The following is a 20,556-nucleotide window of genomic DNA, read 5'->3' on the forward strand; positions in this document are numbered from 1 at the left end:
GTAACTAACCTCACAACACTTCATCTTACCTCAGTACCTTTGACATCCCACTCAGCACCTGTCTTGTAAAAGCCTAATTTTTTCAGTAAATCAAGGTGCAACGCTGTGGCTCCCCTTTGTGAAGGGAGACACATTTGAAGGAGTGCAGCACACCAATTAAGGAATTACAGAAATTAGGTCAGCTGTTCAGGGCTTGGCAGTATAAATTGCAGAGGACCATGACACTGTGTACCCATAAATTTTGTTAATTTTTGAAGTGCTTTCAAAACTTACAACTACTTTGTTATGTTTTGGACCACACCACATTATCTAGGTCTGCCAAACACTGGGGAAACAGTAAATTCTGAGTTTGATTATTAAATAAGAGGGAAAAAAAGGAATCTGAGTACTGTCAGTATCCAAAATGTTTCAGAATCTCTTACCAGTGAGTGATCAGACAGCTTTCCAACTTCTACATCTGTGACAATGGATAACACTGAATGACAGTAAATGGCCTGAAATTGTGCCAGGGAAGGTTCAGATTGGATTATAGGGAAAAATTCTTTGCAGAGTGGTCAGGCATTGGAGCAGTCTGCCCAGGGAGGTGCTGGAGTCACTGTCCCTGGAGGTATTCAAGAAACATGTAGATATGGTGCTTTGGGACACAGTTTAATGGCCATGGTGGTGTTAAGTTGATGGTTAGACTTGATGATCTTGAGGTCTTTTCCAAGCAAAACAATGATTCTGTGATTCTATGTTTGGCAGGATTACATTAATTTCAGTAATATGAACAGCAAAAAATTTACTCAAAGAGTAAATTACATTCTTAATTTGTAGTTCAACCTCAGTAATTCTGGGAAAATATACTTGAGCATTGGCCAAAATTCAGATGCAATGATATGTAAGGTAGAAATCATCTAAGTAATTTATTCCTAAACATGTTCTTCAAAATAAAGGCTTTAAAAGATAGATTTTTTTAATAGTATAATCTCTTTCTCCCCTCTCCTGCAAACAGGATTATATAAACTGCCCTTTGACCTTTAAAACTGATAGAAATTCACTCTCAGCATAGCCAATAAAGTACAGAAAATGCTGCACCCAAACAAAAAAGATGTGATCCACAGACAACTACAAAAATACCCTGGCAAGGCCTTACTTCCCAGGGTCACAGAACATACCCTTTTTCTACAGCACTAAACACACTTCAAGCACCACTGAACCGGACAGTCTTTGACAGATCTGAATGTTCTTGAGGCAGAAGTTCTAATGCTCATTACAAAGATTGTATCCCTAACAAAATGTGCATACATTTCAAGCTTTCAGAGCAGTAATAAATCACAAGCATTTGGAAACACACTACCAAATGGCAGGCATTACTACAGAAAAATATTTAACACTAATTTCTGCCAGAAAATAGCTCTACACTTATGCTTAGCTTACAGGTTGTATTTACAGGACATACATGTTGAAACTAAAACTTTCTATGTTCCTTATCCACACAATACTTACAATATCTGTAGACTTGTCATTCCTCTCTTTTAAATAAAGTTCTCTTGTGAACCCTAACTTTGCAGAGGTATTGGTATAATAAATATACCCCAGACGCTTTTTAAAAGTACCAAGACATATTAAACTTGAAACTAAACTGAAGTAGTTATAGCTAGAGACTAATTACAAAGAAATATATTATCTAGGAACATGTAGCACATGTTCAGTATTCTTCCTGTTCATACTGCTTGTGGGCTGACAGCTACAAAGAGGCTCTGCCAACATGCACCCAATGAATGTGCTGGTGTAGGACTGTAATTGGACATCTTCCTTTCTCTGTCTCTTAGCTATCACTCTAAGCTACGTTCCTACACTGGCTCTTACAGTATAATATAGTCCTCAAGTTACACACTTCCCACAGCAATCTAGAGTAGGTGAATGCATGTAATTGAAACCTAAGTTTGTTCTAAGTGGACATTTGTTGTATTTTAGCAGGATTTGTTACATTATCTTGAGTTACCGTTAAAAAACAACAACAAACAAAAAAAATCCAAACCCACACAAACAAACAAACAAAACCACAAGAAAATGGAAAGACGTGTACTATACTAAAGGACAGGTGATATACTGAAGGTAACAGGATGGAAAGTATATGCAGTTACCATACCATAACATTCCAGAGTACAACACACCAATTTTCCTGTACACGGAGAACATATCTTCAGTTAAACAAAACACAAACATGCACACATTCTCACACGGACGTAATAAAAGGGACTGATACTTGATGGTAGAATAATTCTCAGCACTGTTTCTGCATGCCCAGTATTTACTATGGTTCATACAAAGAGCAAGGCGGCTTCCCCGCTTGACTGCTGTAAGAGCTCCCTCTATTGTTACACAGAAAAAGTACCAGAAAACAGGTTCCATTATCATCCTCTCACCTTTTTCATCTTCCAGCATCGAATTTTCAAGGAGTCCACCCTGTGAGGTGAGAATCAGCAGCATTTCCTGAGATAACTTTTAATGCTTATTTTCTACACAAGCAAGTACCATCTTATTTTAGTCCTCCAAAGTGCAGACACTGTCATTTAGGATAACCTGCTCCAATGTATCTAAGAAAAAACAAACAAAAACAATGAAACATTGCATGTACAGATTCTGCATTTGCATTCATAAGCTTTGTGCTATTCATATTAAGCATACTGTACAAATTATTAACTGTCTCTATAGATGGATTATAAATCCTAAAACTGAGTAAATAAATGGAGAAAAAAAAAGCTAATCAAACTGATCAAATTAAAAACTGTTAAGAAAATCAGTGTTTAATTAAAAAAGTTTAAAGGTCAAAATCCCCACTTGCACTCAAAATCAGTTCTGACACCCATAAGAGCGAGAGAATGACTGGGGCAGGCACTAACGTCAACAGCAGTTTATTGGAGTCCAAGAGATGCACAATAGATGCAAATAACCATCCATTGATCCAGAAAAATCTAATTTTCAGGAGTATTATCTTTAAATTTACACATTTTCCCTGACTGACTCCAGTCTATCTGAAGAGTAGTTTCAGGCCCTGGCATTTGCTGCCCGTACGGTTTGTTGCAGCTGTCTGCCCTTGGCTAGCGTTCATGCTACTTGGAGAACTTGTGCTGCTGTGTCTGGCATTATTAAAAAAAAACACCCTCTGAAAACTTAGAAACCTCACTACAAAGTAGGACTTTCGTTTATTTTTGTGTGTTCTAAGCACTTAGTGCTGAGGCTGCAGGCTACAGGCCGTGATGGAAATACGCACAGTGACTGCAGTGATACTCTCAGCGTCAGGATTGCCCCAAGGGCTGTACAGCACAGACTGAACCTGTGTGTTAAGGGCAAGCTAGATGGGGTGTCAAATGTAACACTGTGACCCTCATCCTTGTGGCAACACTGAAAAACATGAGAACGCACAGTTCAACCCCCTGAAGGAAAAGCTTTTACTCAGTCTACATTACAAACGCTGAGTCCAAAATAATTTAACAGGCTGGAATGGGAGTTGAATGACAATTTTAGGTTTGAATATTTGTTACTATATTTTTGCTGTGCTTACTTTTCTTGCTCAGTTCCTCATGAAAATTACTCTGTTGTGTGTTTTGTGATCAGATGAGACTTAAGGCAGGATTGTAGCCCACACCGATGGAACCGGTGGTTTTCTAATCCACTGTTGACTGAGATGGCAAATTAATGCTGTGCAGGGACAGTTTTCCAAAAGAATTATCTGAAAAATTAAACACCAAGATTATTATGTATTTGGTTACCTTTCCCTTTTCTCACCATAAAACCCCCCCAACGATCTTGACTAATGTTCCCAAACGCAGAGGACAAGGTAGTGACATTAAAATCTAACACTCTTCTAATTAAAAATGAAACAAAATCCCACCACATATAAAGAATATTGTTCTGACTGCAATTATTTCAGAAACGTATAAAACAAGAAAATGAACAAATGCTAGAAGAAGTTATGACCTAAAAATCCTTCCTTAAAATTATCCAAGAACCCCCATGACCTCCTACTGGGGTCAGTTGCAAAAATGCTGAAATTTTTTAGTAACTGTACAAAAATTAACTCCTCATTTAATCAGAGCATGCTTTTTTCTTTTTTTGAACTGAGCCTGACTGAATGAGGCATGTACTGCCGTGACCTAGTTGATTGCATAGGGCTGGGTGATAGGTTGGACTGGATGATCTTGGAGGTCTCTTCCAACCACGTTGATTCCATTCCATTCCATTCCAACTTTTTTTTTTTTTTTTTTTTTTTTTGGTAAGAACTGAAATAATCTCCTTAAGCAGGTGATTAAGAAACACTTTTTTGCAACATTAAACTTTTCCCATTGGTGCCTTCCAAAGTTACTAAACAGGAATAAAACACACCATCTCAAAAACCAAACTCTTAGTCCACTATTGCTGATTGTCTAGTCTCATATTCTCCCTCTTGATTGTTATGTTTAATTTTTAATGACACTACCCCCCTTTTTTTTTTTTAATATATTTTTCATGATCAGAGAGAGAAAATCCTGCAGGGTGACCATCTTGTCCAATTTTGGCCTGACAAAACCAGCATTTGCAACAAAGCACTACCATATCTATGGATAGGTGGAAAGATATCTGTTACAAGCAGTTACCCAACTCAGAAATCTTCACTATAGTACTGACCTGCCAAATGAACCCCAAAACTGATGCAGAGTTATGAAGCAGGTATGTTTTATTACAGCACTGGGTGCGGGCAGGATCGCTCCATCAATCCTGCACACCCCATGCTGGCACAAGCCACAGTTTATGCTACAAGAGCATGCATATTCATAATAAGAGGTAGGGCTATTACAATTATTTCCTAGAGTTCATTAACATAGATATTTTCCCATTCTCCACCCTTGTGGTCTTGGTTATCTGAGATGAGCACCAGCACAGTCTTCCTCACAGGGTCTTTTGATCTTTGATCAGAAGACCCCTCTTTATTGCTGATGTCAGGATATCTCTGCTTCTCCTTTACCTCCTTCCTGCTTCCCGTAGTCATTGCCAGCCTGGGCCTTTACAAGATTGCCTATCACAGATCTCCAGCTAGTAGCTGCAGACATTTCTGCAGTAGCTGTTTTTATTGTCAACTGACTACTATAAACAAACATTTCTACAAAGTTTGGTATTTTATGGCTTGCCACAGACACCTTCAAAACGTGCATCCCGTCTGTAAGGCCCTTTACCAGCACTCCTCGATTTTTCCTCTATCAGTATCAACAGTATCCATGTAACTGGTTAACATACACAACTTCAATCGACAAGATGAAAAAAGAAACTTAATATGGCACAAGGAAAACATCTACGTGAGGTATTTGTAGACACAGCCTCGCACCTGAGTTCCACCTTTTCTCTCACTATGTCATCTGTATCTCACAATGCCAGCTAAGTGCGGTTCTTGTTCAGTCTTATTCTGCAAAGGATATTATTTCCCTGTTGCCTTTTTCAGTTCTATCACCTGGCTCTCATAACTGAGACAGACATATTCGGTATCTTAAACTGCCTCCACAGGGCTGGACCAAGGGCAGGGCACCGATTTCGAGTTACACCACTTTATGCCGCAGCGCAGACTTGTGGAGACATGGCTACCTGAAAAAAAAACCCACAACTATCCCCCGACCAAACGTGGCCACAAAGCCCAGCTGGAGTGCGGAAAAAGCTTCTCCGCACAGACACCGCCTAGCTGCAGCGCCGGCGGCGCCGCCCTCACCGCTGCCTCAGCGCCGCCCTCACCGCTGCCTCAGCGCCGCCCTCCCCTCACGGCTGCCTCAGCGCCGACGCGGCTGGAGGCACGCTCGCGCCCCGCGGCGTCACCGCTGGCGACTGCGCTGCTCGAGCGTTCCCCAGTGCACCCTGGGAGCTGCAGTTCCTCGCCCTCGCTGCCCTCGCCCCCGCCTACGCTTCCCACGAGGCCCCGCGGCCGGGACTCCAGCTCCCGGCAGGCCCCGGCGCGGCCGGCGGCGGCAGGGTGAGCCGGGAGCTGTAGTCGTGCGGCGCTCCCAGCCCCTCCGCCGGCGCGGCAGGAAACCCCGTGCGGGCAGGCGCCGCGCTCTTTCGGGGAGCCGCCATTCCGGGAGCAGGTCCTGGGTGAGTGTTCCCTCTACGGCTGCACGTCTGGCCGTGCTGCCTCCCTCCCGCATCCCCAGCCCCAGCGCAGCTCACTGCCTCTCCGCTTCAGGTGCCTGCTTCGCCATGCAGATCTTTGTGAAAACCCTCACGGGGAAAACCATCACCCTCGAGGTGAGTCGCCGCGGATCCATCACCTCACTGCCTCAGCGGGCGAGGGGAGGCGGGCGGGGAGCGGTCGCCGGTGCCAGTTTTCCCGGCGTGGACTGTGGTCCCAGAGCAGCACAGAACGGCGAGGCCTGGTCGCATCCCAGCCCCGTGCGGCGGCGGTGCCTCGCCTGGTTTTCCTGGGTTTCCCGTGGTGCCCCGTGTCCCGTAGGCCGCGGTGCACCGAGAGAGGATGCGTGGAGAAACGCTGGCCCTGCTGCTGCTGCTGCTACGGGCCTTTATAGCCCCACTTGCCGAGCCTGCTCGGAGCTGACTGCTTCACCGGGGCCGAAATGGCCGTGACCGCAGAGGTGGTGTGCGTGAAGCTCCCTGTGGTTCTTAAGTGTTTTCTAGGCTAACTAAAATACTTTAATGCTTATTTCATGATAGGTTGAGCCTTCTGATACAATAGAAAATGTAAAAGCCAAGATCCAGGATAAGGAAGGTAAGTCGAATATTATTCTCTGTTGCATTGATGTATATTGTGCGTAGATGTGATGGTCTGCAGCAGCCTATTTTATTGTAGGATGTCATGATTCACATTTCTGATTTAATGCTGATTTATGTCGCTTAGGCATTCCTCCTGATCAGCAGCGATTGATTTTTGCTGGCAAGCAGTTAGAAGATGGACGCACACTGTCTGACTACAACATTCAAAAAGTAAGAAGAGCTGGATAGAGTAGTGTAATATCAACTAATTGTTACTGTCAGAACGGAATGACCTTTGTGGATGGACCTATGAACTATTTCAAGTGGATTCGATGAAAACAATTGATTCAGGGTTGGGTGGCACTTTTGAGTGGGGAAGTATTGATACAAAGATTAACACTTTGCTAATCTTTGCTGCAGCCTTGCCTGTGGTTTCAGGTCATTAAAAAAAACCCAGAACATTTCTAATAGCTTCCACTTACAGAGCTTCCCTTCTGTCATCCCTGGCACTTGGCATGCTGTAGTGGCCTCCTTTAGAGGTTTTATGTTAAAAGTACTGCTCCTTCTGAGAGTACAGTCTTGACAGTGAGGCCAGTGAGTGTGCCTAGAAAGGAGGAGCAACAACTAGTTGTCAGCATGGCTCTTAGATTATGAAATTCTGCAATTGCAATTGAGGAATATTGTTAAAAGAGATTTTACAGTAATTGAATGTTGTGGGGTTTGGGATGCAGTAGCCCACTGTTGTCTGGAGCCTGTTAATTTGCAGTGAGTAATCCTTGTAGATTCCTTTAGAGTCTTGGCAGGTTAGACACACTTTCTGTGAATAAAAATGTTTAAATGCTATTCTTGTCTTGAGAAAGCATTGTGAGTGTTAGGTGTTTTCAAATAGGAATCAACTCTTCATCTTGTGCTGAGACTTCGTGGTGGTGCCAAGAAAAGGAAGAAGAAGTCTTATACTACTCCAAAGAAGAACAAGCATAAGAGAAAGAAGGTTAAGCTTGCTGTGCTTAAGTACTACAAGGTGTGTAGAAGTAACCTAACAGGAACTTAGCTCTCATCAGTCACTAGTTTGCACGTAGCCACGTGTATTTAAAAGTCCCACTTGGTAAACAGAAGACAAAGGCAACTTGCACACTTTCTGAACTTTGCCTCAAAAAGTTTGATGTAGGTAACTCACAAAAAAACACTTTGCTGAAGACAAATACTTAAGTGCTAAAAGATGGAGAGTGTATATGTGAGGTGTTGTGTTTTTGCCCTTCCCAGGTGGATGAGAATGGCAAGATCAGTCGGCTGCGCCGGGAGTGCCCCTCTGAGGAGTGTGGAGCTGGAGTCTTCATGGCTAGCCACTTTGACAGACACTACTGTGGCAAGTGCTGTCTGACATACTGCTTCAATAAACCAGAAGACAAGTAAATGTAATAGAAAAATAAAAATTTGAAGTTCCACATGGCTTAAGGATTTATTTCTTCTGCCTACAGCACTGTAGTTACTCTCTGCTGATAGGAAAAATCTGAAACTCTGCATTTTGACTGCCCCACAGTAACTTCAAGTAGGAACTGCTTTTGAAGACTGGTTTTGGTTAGCCAAGCCTCCTTCAAAGGAGATAATGGGTAGCAAGGGCAGAGAGAAAGTAACACTATTTAACCTTGTAAATTTTAAACATTAAGAGGAGTAGACAGCACAGTAGTTCTAATCTGGAAAAACAGACTGAGAGGTCAGAAGTCATGTCTACGTGTGGGTTGGTGCTGGTGAAAAGAGTGGTAGTGCCCCACTAACAAAATACAAACTGCATGCTGAGAAGCTGTACAGCAGCACTGAGGGGAAGAAAGAGGGCTTATCTGTTTAGAACCAATAGTCAACAGAAGCATTTATAGAGGGATAGTTTTACATGCATGGAACAGGCTGCAGTGAATTGTAGTTCATCCCCTGTTCAATGGAGTAAGCTGTCTGCTTGACAACATGTAAAAGCAGAACGTTGTTACAAACATCACAACACTTAGGTGCATCTCTGAAAGCTTTAATGTAAAAAGAGCCCAAGCCTAGCCAGGAAAAATACATGTCCTTTTGTGTTAATGTATTTTAAAATCCTGGATCCCAGGAAGTTGTCTGTTCAACTTCTTTCTCTTCATAACAGATAATTTCATCTCCAATATTGAATTCTATATGCTTGTCTAAACTCAGTCCACAATCCATACCTGTTTTTATTACAGGGACATCATCTTTATGGTGCTTCAGTGATGATAAAGATCCTAAAAAGAGAAAGTGTATCAAATAAAAGTTCTCTGACATTGGAACATAGCTGTGCTTCAGTTTGCCCTTTTTATGCAATTAATGTTTCATGTCGTAGCTGCAAAATGGAAGCAAGAAAATGTAGACAGTAGGAGCACTTGCATCTATTGAAAGACATCTGTTCTCTTCAGAGGAATCCTGTGATGCTCCTGCTTTCATTAACTAGAGTTGCTTAGAAAAAGGACTGCAAAACGTCATAATGGCATTTTCCAGCTTTTCTCTAGTTGCAGCAACTCCATGTGGGATCATCCTACAATCACGTGTACACTTTGCACTAACTTCAGAGGGAACAAGCAGTGCCTAATGTCAGTAATGACACTTACCTTTCCAAATAACATCCCCTTTACGGATTAACTTAAATTTCATTTTTTTGTCTAGCAGCCCCTTCTGGACTCTACATCCAGCTACTGGAATTTTATTCTTTCCTACTGTTACAGAGAAGGTGTCAAGAACAGAAGCTTCTCCTGAAAGAAAAAAGAGAAGTTGTACAAAATAACAAACTGGAAGTAACAGAAGCAAGCCTACACTCTTGCACTTTCCAAGCTTTAGAACAGAAGAGCTACAGAGATATAATTGATGCAATAGGAACACTTAACCAAAGAATAAACTTTACAGCACATTGTGAAGCAAAAAGTTAACAATGAAGACTCACCTATTGTATTCTCTACTATTGATGGGGGTAGTCTGCTATTTAGCTCATCTTTCAAGTCTTCAATAAGTTTGTAGATGATACTGTGAAGTTTAATTTTTATTCCCTTTTTAGCAGCCATTTTTTTAATACTTTCATTGGCTTTCACACTGAATCCAAATACAACACCTGACAAACAAAGCAAACAGTAAGCAATGACTGCAGGAGCCAACTCCTTAAGCAGCAAGTATCTGCTGGGCCTATTCTGTCATGCTGAATTTGCAACCCAGGTAGAAAATGGGAGAGACTTAACTTCCCACTATTGCACATTAACTGCTACTGACCTTGTATCACAACAAATGACTCAGAAAAGCCCTCAGAGAAAGGGAATGAGACCTAGTCATTTCAGTAAATTTTGTCATAGTTGTAAATGGATTTTTATACACGTGCTCACCATTAAATGCTTCAGCAAGACTTATGTCAGTCTCACTGATGTCTCCAATTCCAAAATGAATAACATCCAATTTACATTCATCGTTGGCGTCATAGCTATCCAGAATGTTCAGAATAGCTTCAACAGATCCGTCCACATCACCTGTGGATATAAATGCACTGCTTTGTGTATGTCAAACACTTGGAACTAAGAGCATGGCAACTTCACACTATACAATGTAAACTCTTACAACGTTCTATCATTATTACTCTATTTTTCAGTAGTATATTAAAACACATTTAACAAGTCTGTTCTCAAAACAAACTACGATAAGACCAGTTTTAAACTGACCAAACACAAATGACATTCCTGGTAATACAAATGTCGCTAATAGTTTAGAGCTACGCTTCAGACTGAGCATTTGGGAAGCCCAAGACCAGTAAGCAGAACAGAACAGCACACCTTTAACAATTATTGACAGCATGTTTTTATCCATCTCTGTTCTCTCTTTCGGCTTTGAAAACATGAGATGCTTGTTGGACTTATACAGCACTGCTTTCCTCTGTCTCCAGGTCAGATGGGCTAGCTTCTGTTGCTTCTTCTCATATTCCATCCTGTGTTCCTTTTGCTTTGCTTCAATAACTTCCACATCCTTTTTCATCCTCTCCTGCTGTTCAGCATAGGCTCTCCAAGACACAACCTCATGTGCCCTTTGCTAAGTAGAAAGACAGACATGTCACTTTTTAAAGCACTGCACCAGAAACCTCCACATCAGTGCACTTCCATCCTTTTGTACTTTCTCTACAAGGTCACTCAACAAAGATTTTGCTGCAAGGACAGCAGAGGAGTACAACAGCTTCCTCCCTAGGCTACAACGTAACTCAAGGCCCATTTTGTGGTATCTCTGCACTGCAGAATGGAATAAATCAGTGTTCATTCTTTCATATGTTACTTGTCCATCTCTTGCAACATCAATTTCAAGCTGTATTTTACGCATGTTATTTTGTCTGAAACCACTTATTCCAAAATTAAAATCTGACACTACTAAGAACTTTATTGTTCTCCAGGTGAGGTGACAGCATGTTCATATAAATGAGAACAGAATTCTGTGCCTTCAGAAAGAGAACACATTTAGAATACATCACACAGTACCCCAGCAGAAGGCATTCACAACAGCAATTACTGCAAACAAGGATGGAGAAGGCAGGATGAACATGAGAAGCAAAAGCATGAACCAGTGGTGAGTCATCTTTAATTCCAGAGGCACCCTGCTTCCCTCATGTGATTGCAAAGCAGGCTGAGCTGTGGATGCATGAAGATAAGGAGAGGACAGTTTGGCAAAGGAGAGATGGGGACAGTGGAAAATAAAGAGGCAATATGCAAATTTTTGTTCCTCTTAGAGAACACCTAGCTCAGATCTCTTAATATCCACGCTTGGACTTTGTCTTTCATCAGATTATCTAGGATACTTAGAATAAAAGCTATCACTATTTTTAGTTTGTTCCCTAGCTCCTTCCCATCCATCCTACTGCACTAAGTTTTTCATTGAACAGTTCTTTATGTACCTCAGATTCTACTTCAAGGATTTCATCTCCTGCTGAAGGGACTTCCTTCCAGCCCATGATTTCCACTGGGATGCCTGGAGAGGCTGCTTCTACAGCTTTGCCATTCTCATCAAACATGAAACGCACTTTTGCCCAGGTCTTTCCTGCAACCAGGACACAGCCTTTTCTCAGAGTCCCTCTTTGGATGATGGCTGTGGTAACTGGACTAGCAAAGAGCAGAGAAGAAAATGAACAGACAAAATTGAAATGACTCTTCTCCCCATTTTCACTGTTAGCGTAGCTAAGTAAACACAAACCAGAATGTACTTGTGATCAATCACAGGTAGAATATTTTGCTGGCACGTTTTATTAGAGCACTAACAGAAGTTTTGATGTGACTTGCAAAAAGTTCCAAATCTGTGCTACACTCATTTCTGCAGATCAATACAAAACTTGGCATTGGTGAAATCAGTAACTGAATGATCTTGCGTACAGACTCCATCTCCAAAAAGCAACACCCCAAACCAAACAACTTTCTAGAGTTCAGTTCATTCATGTTCAAAGAGGGCACAATACACCTCTAGAGTGAATCTGCAAAACAACTAAAGTATTTTAAAAGGTAAAATGTCATGTGTTACACACAATTTGCCAAAACCAGCATACTGATTATTGAGCAGATGGCCTACGGAGGCTGTGAGTGTGCCCTCCCTGGAGATGTTCAGAGCCAGGGTGGATGAGGTCTTGAGCAACCTGGTCTAATGAAAGGTATCCCTGCCCATGGCAGGAGGGTCAGAACTAGATGACCTTTAAGATCCTTTCCAACTCAAACCATTATATGATTATATGACTAGTAACTTAATCATTCCTATTTTTAATGACATCTAAAATTACATCTCTTCTAGCATTTCTAAGTATTTCCTGTGATTACAGTATTTCATTTCAGTGATATGATGAATTTTGCCCTATCAGTTTATAACATTTTTTCCCAAGCCTCATAGAATAACTTTTCAGCTATTTAGTTACAAAACACTGCAAAAACATTAAGAGTTTTATCTAACAACAATAAAAGTTCCATGTTAAACTTACATATGGAGGTACAGAGCATATAAACATAAGTTTCTCTGCATTGTTATAAGTTGTTTGTTGAAGGTGTAAAGACTGCAGATTACTTACCCTTTCCCCTTATCTTTGCGAGACTCAATCACAGTCCCTTCTACCAGACCTGTGGGATCTGCCTTCAATTCTAACATCTCTGCCAAAGCAACAGTTGCTTCTACCAAAACCATCAGGTTTTCACCCTGTATAAAACCATACACACACACACAAAAAAACCCAACAGGAATAAAAGGAAGTGCTCAAATTATAATTTACTAAAAAAAACATAAAATCCAAGAAGATAACCTCGACAGTCAAATTGGAACCTATGACATCTACCATCCTGTCAAGACTCCATGACAGCAAACAGACAAAACTGTTGGTCTGGTTTGATTTTCTGTTTGTTTTCTTCTTATTCTAGTTACATTTTACTTTGGAGAATAGATCAAATGAACCAGCTTGTCACTCAGCAGACTCAGATCTACAGGAATTAGGACAACATGTGCTATGAACAGAGAAGCCGTTTTTACATATGCCTATTTTAAGTGTAAGGGCATTACTTGAAAAGGTCTTCAAACTGCCTGAAGTCTTAGGAGATTACTTCGAATACATTGTGAAAGACAGCAAAAAGGCCAAGATACTGCTCCATCAGTTTGGACAAAGCTGCTTTGGCCATCCACCACAAAACTATGTTTCAGATTTTCACTCAGTTTTTAGGTATCAGTTGTTTGCAAGGATAAGACAGTAAATATTTGAGACCACTACAAAGCTATGTTCCTGTGATTAGTCATGGGTTACAAAATATCTGTTTACTCTTTCTTTAATTTTTCTCTTCATCATTACCACTAACCTTGATTTTGCACAGATTTTGTACAGTGAGGAAATGGCAATTAAGATTAACCTGAGAAACTTCCAGGGGAAAAAAAAAAGGTATTACTGGTTGCTGAAGGCCTGAACCTCAAAATACAACAGGAGTACATTTCATAATTCAGGTGATAGCTAGCAGCAGTTAGCTTATGGCAAGGTTTCAAACAGTAGGAAAATAAGCGTCTTTTTTTCCATCTGCCAAACAAAAATGCAACTGCATGCGCATGTTGAACGCCCATGATGCCACCATTTTTTTCCACCAAATCTTTACCTTGAGTGCAGAAATATTTACAGCTTGAACATCACCTCCAAATTCTTCACAGACCACATCGTGAGACAGCAATTCCTTCTTTACTCTTTCAGGATCGGCTTCAGGTTTGTCACATTTATTAATGGCAAGGACAAGAGGAACTAAAAGGAGAGCAAATGTATTAGCAACCTAAACAGAATTTGCTGCTACCTGCACAATTGCAATGAAAGGTTAGAGCACATTATGACCACTTTGAACTAATCATCAAACCATCTCACTTGGTGCCTATTCTCTGAACAGCCATTTGAGGCCTGAGCTACCATAAGTAAGCTGGAGGAGTTACCCTAGTAGGGAGGGGAAAACATCCCAGTGATTGCTTCTTTGGCAAATCTTAAAGCTATGACTATTTTAATATCTTTATGCATTACTGCAATATTCAGTATGTTTTCAAACACCTTTCCTAAGGCACTACTTCCCAATTTTTCTGGATTCCGGTTCAAGATGCTAAGAAGTAAATAAATTTGGAAAGTACCCACTATTTGCACTGCACGCTAACACACACCTTGTATAGTAACTTTGTGTACTGAGCCTGCCACTCACTGTAATATCTCCAAGTTGAATACCATACCTCCTGCATTTTTAGCATGCTGAATGGATTCTACAGTTTGCTGCATTACTCCATCTTCTGCCGCTATAACCAGTATGACAATGTCAGTAACGTGAGTACCTCTCGCTCGCATGGCTGAAAAAGCTGCATGCCCAGGTGTATCAAGAAAAGTTATTTTTTCCCCAGTAGGCAAATGCACTGTGAACACAGACATACAGCACGTTTTAAAAATCAGCATTTCACAAAGCTTCACTTGACCTATTCCAAATCGAGCATCACTCCTTGGAGGACTTTTTAAATAACGGCAACAATGTATTCTAGGGAGACAGATAACTGTTGGCATGGTGCTTTCAACTCCTCAGAAAGTGTCCTGGGACTTTCATAATCCAAAACAGTCTAAACACAGTCTTAACTGTGCAGACCATGAAGTTCCATCCATATAGTTATGACAGTTATCACAAGTTATGATTTCCTTTTTCACTGCTTACACATAAGATGTTCATGTCATAACCTTTTTCCCCAGTGAACTGGGAGCAAGTTGGTCCATGACGGAAGATGGAGAGTAAACTGTTTTATACACAGGCATGCACACTTGAGTCATACCAAGAAAAGCACCGATGTGCTGCGTAATGCCTCCTGCCTCCATCGCTGCCACCTGAGTTTTTCGCAGGCTGTCAAGTAAGGTTGTTTTCCCATGATCAACGTGGCCCAAGATAGTAACAACCGGCGGCCTTGGGGTTAGCACTGCTGGGTCTGCAGGGGGTCTGCAATTAGAACAATAATGTGCTTTGTAACTATTTAAGGGTTCTCTGCACACCCACTATGGCTAATGAACATGCATTTACCAGAACTCAGTGATGAACAGGTGAGGTTTAACTTCACACCACTGTGATCACAAATCCTAGGTACACCACACAGCCAGCCCTCTTAGTACTCTGCCTTAACTGCTGCATCACTTAATACAGTATAGCAAAGAAGAATTGCCTTTTCTTCAGAAAACACCACAGAAAAAGCTCCTCTAAAACAAATCAAATATAAGTATCAGTTTTATGATCAAAGAAATCAAAATAGTAAATATCAACTTTTTAATATCATCAGATTGTGAGTATACTGTGACAAGGTTAACAGTTGGGATGCAATTATCTTAAAGATCTTTTCCAAATCGAAATGATTCTTTATCACCAAACCACCAGAACAAAGGAAATACAGTACATGAAAAATCAGACTCAAACTGGATTAAAAGAGCCAAAAGGGACAGTTCACAACTTACCTTCTCACAGCATCTGTGTTTTCTCTTTCTTTTTCCTCTTTCAGTCTCGCTGATTTATACTTCATTCCTGACTTTTTAACAATTAGCTTAATATGGTTTTCATCTAAGATGGAATCTGGTTCTAGTGAATCAAGGTCAACATCTGTGTACAGCAGTGCTTCATAAATATGATCTGAAAAGGGCATTTAAGAATTATATCTACAAAAACTTGTAACAAAAATCCACTCCACACATTTAAGACTTTTCCATTAATAGTTTGTATCTTGCTAGTGTTTCATTCACAATGCATTTTCCCTTCAGTTAGATTGAAGTTCCTGTTACACTACATACTTGCACAGAACTTAATTCAGAATGGTTTACTGCCTCATTTAGATGCCAGAATCTCATTTTCACTCAGTTTTTCATAGGTTACTGAAACTCCTTTAAACCAAATAGCTTAAGAGGAAGGAAATTTGGTATCTCTGTCTATTGCCTCTTTCTTTGATAGTAAAAATATAGAATGCATTGCTGAATGAAGTATCATTACACACCTATTTAAAAAACTTACAGCTAGACATGACAAACTTCTCTGCCTCTCTCCTCAATCCTGAAAGGAAGTTTGCCAGAAGCACCCAGACGGAGTGAAAGATTTCAGGCACTGATATTACACAGGTATGAGATTATTTCAAGTCTCAGTAGTCACAACATGCTAATAACCCTCCTAAAACATCACTGAAAACTGCTCAAGATGAAATGGTTCATGGGGTTAAAAGCATAGGCCTGCTTCTGTAATCCCAGTGTTAGGTTAGCCACCTAAAGATGAGAGTGTTTCCAGGGAAGTCCTGCCTGCTCTCAGTTAATCAAGTCATTGTTAAAATAAAATACATATCGCTCCTGAATCCAAGATTCCTGATCCCAGATGAATATCTAAGGGTTGGATTACGGGTTGAAGCTCTTTTGTGCCTTCACTTTACAGCCATGAATTCTTTACTCACAGGGTTTCAGAATGCAGTAATTTTCCTCTCAAAATATTTTAGGACTTATGAAACATACAGTCATCCAGAGCCTACATGAATTTGAAGCCTTTCTGCTGGACACAGGATAGAGTTCTGACTTCTTTGCATTTGACAAATAATTTTGATAGCCAAACTTTTTTTCTCTTTAGTATGCCTTTGTGTCTACTAACACTTCCTTCATCAACCTTGCTAAGAGTGGGATTAGCAACCACTAACTAATGCTGTTGCAGGCATTTTGGCCTCTGCCACTCCTGAAAGGGGTGTGATGAATTTTAACTGCTGTGTTTTGTTCAGTCTCAAACAATAGACCAGGCTCTCACCTATGTCTTTACCCATAGCTTGTGCAAGCTCCTCAATAGTCATCTTCTGCCTTATCTCCACTTCACCTTTTGTCAGTGGCATCTTCTTTTTCTTCCCCTTTGTCTCCTACATGGAATGAGACACATACATAGGAACACATAGCTGGCATAGACTAAGAAATAATAAAAACAATATTAAAGACAGTGGTCTGAAGCCATAAGATGTTAACATCTCTTTTTTACTATAGTACTAATGAATTACAATATATTAATGACTTAACACATCATATTGACCATCTAAAAGCAAAAGTATTTGCTTTTAATTGTTCAAAACATGGGGTGGGGAATCAACAATTGCCATTTTTGTTTATGGTAATTCCCTCCTGCGAGATTTGTGATGCTGCTGGCGTAAGTGCTTTGGATCAATATTTGAGAGGGAGTCACAACAGGTGACACAATAGGCCAACACTAGTACATTCTGTCTTATAAATTTGTACTAACTTCTCTATATTAATTAATAAAGCTTGCTGCCTTTTTCCCCCCAATTAAAATGCTCAAATTGATCTCTTGCACTTGGAAGTTTCACATGAAATCAGAAATTACTGGACTTTGTTAATTACCTCCTTTGTAGACAGACATCTGCATTGTGGTAAGGCAACACTGACTAGCTTGCCTTTCTGCCGGAACTGTGGATACAGGAGAACAGACCACACAGGACGTGCAGGTGACTGCACAGGCTTCCATTGTGCTCTGTGAATTTTTTTGTAGGAAAGAGTACGCAGCTGCTGGCAAGCACCATGTAACTGGACTAGATTTTCAAACTTCAGTATCAACCTTCGATTCATTTCCTCACTGAAAACACAGAGAACACACCAAAATCAGTCTCAAAGCTTGAATATACTCCTTCCTTTGATAATAGGGACAGGAACACAAGGCACATGGTAACTGTTCCACTTTTTCAGTTTCCTTAAGTGCTGCCTCTTTTTCCATTATCCTAATGTAGATCTAATATTGCCACAACTTACAAATCTTTCACCTATTTCCAATGACTTTTTGTATTTCGTATAAACCACCAAAATCCCCACTTCAGGTTAACTTAGAGATTCCTCGATTCCTCGATTCCTCATGCACTCAGCAGGAGGAACTCCTCATTTGCACTCCACACCCTCTACTGACAGTTATCCAGGTGTAACCTAGTGCTCTAGGCCAGTGTAACAGCTTTGCAAACGGCCTCTGACATGACCGTGTGCCACCACTAAAAGACTGTAGCACTGTAGTAATATTAGGCTGTCATATGGACAGAGACATTCTTTGAAGCTGAGCCCTGACTTAAAAATTACACGTTCCAAGATGCTCGTCAGACTGTCCCACATCTTATTGTGGGCATCAAAACCTTGGTTTCAGTAATATTGCTCATAATCCTGTCCAGTCTCCTATTTGGTCTTTGCTTGCTCAGTTGCCTATTTTGTCATTCTGCTCAGTGATGCCACTCTCTGTACCTTCTAAGGGCAATCCTTTATACATTCAATTCAAATGGACACATAAAGTTGTCTACACTTTGAAAAAAAACCCAGAAGCAAAACAAGTTCTGGGAAGTGGAGTGAAGCTGGTGGCCTTGTGTCCTGGGGGGGCAGCAGGATCTGTGTCTTCTCTCAAAGGTGCCTTTGTACCACCTTCCAACCAGCTCTAAATCGGTGAAATGCTATCAGTGCCTACTCAGAACGGCTGCCATTCCTTTAAAGCCCTCTTATACCCAGATACCCGAAGGAAGATGACGGATTAACTATCCCAAACCAACCCGGCTGCTGCTGCGTTTGGATTTTTCCCCTCTAAAGAAAAAATAAAGGCGCAGAATCGGTAAACCCGAGGAACCTTCGGACTCTGCATACACTGACAACTAACATAAGGTCACAGAGAGGAGAAATCCACGCTAGGTCGCTCACTGCCAGGGCCTCTGGGTGCCCAGGCCAGGTACACGCCTCTAGCCCACACCGCTCTCACGCTCATCTGTTGGCTGCTACCGCAAAGCGGCCCTCAGCCTGCACAGACCTTCCGCCTAACGAAATGCGTTCACTCGGGGCGAGACAGACAAACACGAAACAGATGCCTCAGAAACAGCCTTACTTCGTTGCGAGCGGGGCCGCACCGCAAAGAGACCGTCAGGCCCCCGAGATCTGCCTGCTGCCGCCCTCCCCGCGGCCGCAGCCGCTCCATACCCTTCCCTCGCTGTCCCCCGTACCAGGGCAGCGACGACCGACCTGGCCTGACCCCACCGTCACCGACTCGCCGGCGGTACCCAACTCCGGCCTCTGCCGGGCAGCGGCTCGCTGCTACTGCGCGGGCGCGGGGGAGAGGCGGGCAGCAGGCTGGCGCAGCGGCAGCCTCTGGCGGCGGCAGACCCGCCCCTCGCAGGAGGAGCGGAATCGCCTCAGAGGGCGGGCACGTTTCCTCAGCTGGGAGCTTCGGTTTTGCTCAGCGGCGGTGGGGTTTTGCTTGGTTGGTTGGTTTTGTTTGATTGTTTAAATGAAATACATATATACGCTTCCATTCGGTTTTTTCCCTACCCACCAGGAGACAGTCACTTTTCTTTGCAATGTCACCCCACCCACCCACAATCGAAAGCTTTACACGTCTGACTCTTCCTAATTTGTCATTTCTACAATCATAAATAACAGAGGAAGCCATCTAAGTAGCTTCTGAAAATTCCATAATATTCCCTCAATGCCACTTGTGAATCCAGAGGTAATCCCAAATCCCATCCTATGATGGTCTTCAGTCCCGGAGCCTGTGTGGTAATGGCATTACTGCAGCGATCTCCATCAGGCGGCTGCTAAGCGCTTGTTACAAGAAATAACCATCATTTTCCCTGTGTGGTTGACAGGCGTTGCCTGTAACACAGGACTTGTAGTAGCTCACACCAGTGTTTCTCTGCGTGCTTGCAATAGGAGGTACTGCATGTTTTGCTGCACTTAGTATCTTGCTTTGGGAGATGGTCATTTCTGCCAAGTACTGACAAAAAATATGTCCTGTACTTCAAAGGCACCATCTGCTGATGAATGTGACAGGTACTGATATCTTCAAATGCACACAACCCTCGAGGGCATCTTCAAAGGTAAAGGGGGGGGAAAATAATATCAAAAATAGATCATGGTAAAAAAGCTTAAATATCAAAGGTTGTACAAACAGCATTAAACGCAGTCTGCATTCCTGCATAGGGAAACAAACTGGGAGCAGAAGCACATGGACACCACAGAGCTGCCAGCCTGGGTGCTGAGGGCAACATGTCCTTCATGTGATGGGACTGGTGAGTCTGTGATTGACCTGAAAAACGTTTTATTTGAAAGATAAGCTTATCATGCAGAAGTCACCAGGGTGTACCGCAAATCTGCTTTCTAAGTTGATCTTCCATTGGTTGCTGCATGGAAATTTTTCTGTGAACTGCTGTAACGCTCTGGGAATTAGCATGGAATCATATTTTATCCACGTGTCTCTTAACCACAAGTTCATACTGTTTTAATTTAAAGCTTTATTACAGATTGCCTGTTCTTCTGACAGGCAAACCGAA

The 20,556-nt window shown here is 41.7% G+C and overlaps 2 protein-coding genes and 1 long non-coding RNA gene across 7 annotated transcripts; 1 reads left to right on the forward strand and 2 right to left on the reverse strand.

Annotated features, from left to right (window-relative positions):
• Positions 1-1,457: 1,457 nt before the first annotated feature.
• Positions 1,458-6,593, reverse strand: LOC135176735 (uncharacterized). 3 transcript variants are annotated; one of them, XR_010302793.1, is made up of 3 exons: positions 6,276-6,593; positions 3,551-3,718; positions 1,458-2,582 (listed from the first exon to the last, which is right to left on the reverse strand). It is a non-coding gene; the product is annotated as an uncharacterized LOC135176735 (long non-coding RNA). The 3 variants fall into 3 exon arrangements; XR_010302795.1 differs by lacking the exon at positions 6,276-6,593 and adding an exon at positions 5,746-6,059; XR_010302794.1 differs by lacking the exon at positions 6,276-6,593 and adding an exon at positions 5,348-5,486.
• On the forward strand, positions 5,995-8,159 carry RPS27A (ribosomal protein S27a). Its single transcript, XM_064146028.1, has 6 exons — positions 5,995-6,099; positions 6,191-6,252; positions 6,676-6,730; positions 6,860-6,945; positions 7,604-7,735; positions 7,978-8,159. The coding sequence occupies exons 2-6, from the start codon at positions 6,205-6,207 to the stop codon at positions 8,125-8,127; spliced, it is 471 nt and encodes a 156-aa protein (XP_064002098.1). The 5' UTR covers positions 5,995-6,099; positions 6,191-6,204; the 3' UTR covers positions 8,128-8,159.
• Positions 8,160-8,715: 556 nt separating this feature from the next.
• Positions 8,716-19,437, reverse strand: MTIF2 (mitochondrial translational initiation factor 2). Of its 3 annotated transcripts, none has more exons than XM_064146027.1 (14): positions 19,231-19,437; positions 17,612-17,843; positions 17,013-17,118; positions 15,698-15,869; positions 15,031-15,191; positions 14,449-14,625; positions 13,842-13,981; positions 12,782-12,906; positions 11,630-11,834; positions 10,527-10,779; positions 10,086-10,226; positions 9,656-9,820; positions 9,327-9,467; positions 8,716-8,963 (listed from the first exon to the last, which is right to left on the reverse strand). In XM_064146027.1, the coding sequence occupies exons 2-14, from the start codon at positions 17,834-17,836 to the stop codon at positions 8,794-8,796; spliced, it is 2,181 nt and encodes a 726-aa protein (XP_064002097.1). In that variant the 5' UTR covers positions 17,837-17,843; positions 19,231-19,437; the 3' UTR covers positions 8,716-8,793. The 3 variants fall into 3 exon arrangements, with proteins under 3 accessions (XP_064002097.1, XP_064002096.1, XP_064002095.1); XM_064146026.1 differs by having other exon boundaries at positions 19,250-19,335; XM_064146025.1 differs by having other exon boundaries at positions 19,116-19,310.
• Between the last annotated feature and the right edge of the window lie 1,119 nt (positions 19,438-20,556).

This window comes from Pogoniulus pusillus, chromosome 7 (assembly GCF_015220805.1).
Source record: "Pogoniulus pusillus isolate bPogPus1 chromosome 7, bPogPus1.pri, whole genome shotgun sequence".
NCBI classification, from domain to species: Eukaryota; Metazoa; Chordata; class Aves; order Piciformes; family Lybiidae; genus Pogoniulus; species Pogoniulus pusillus.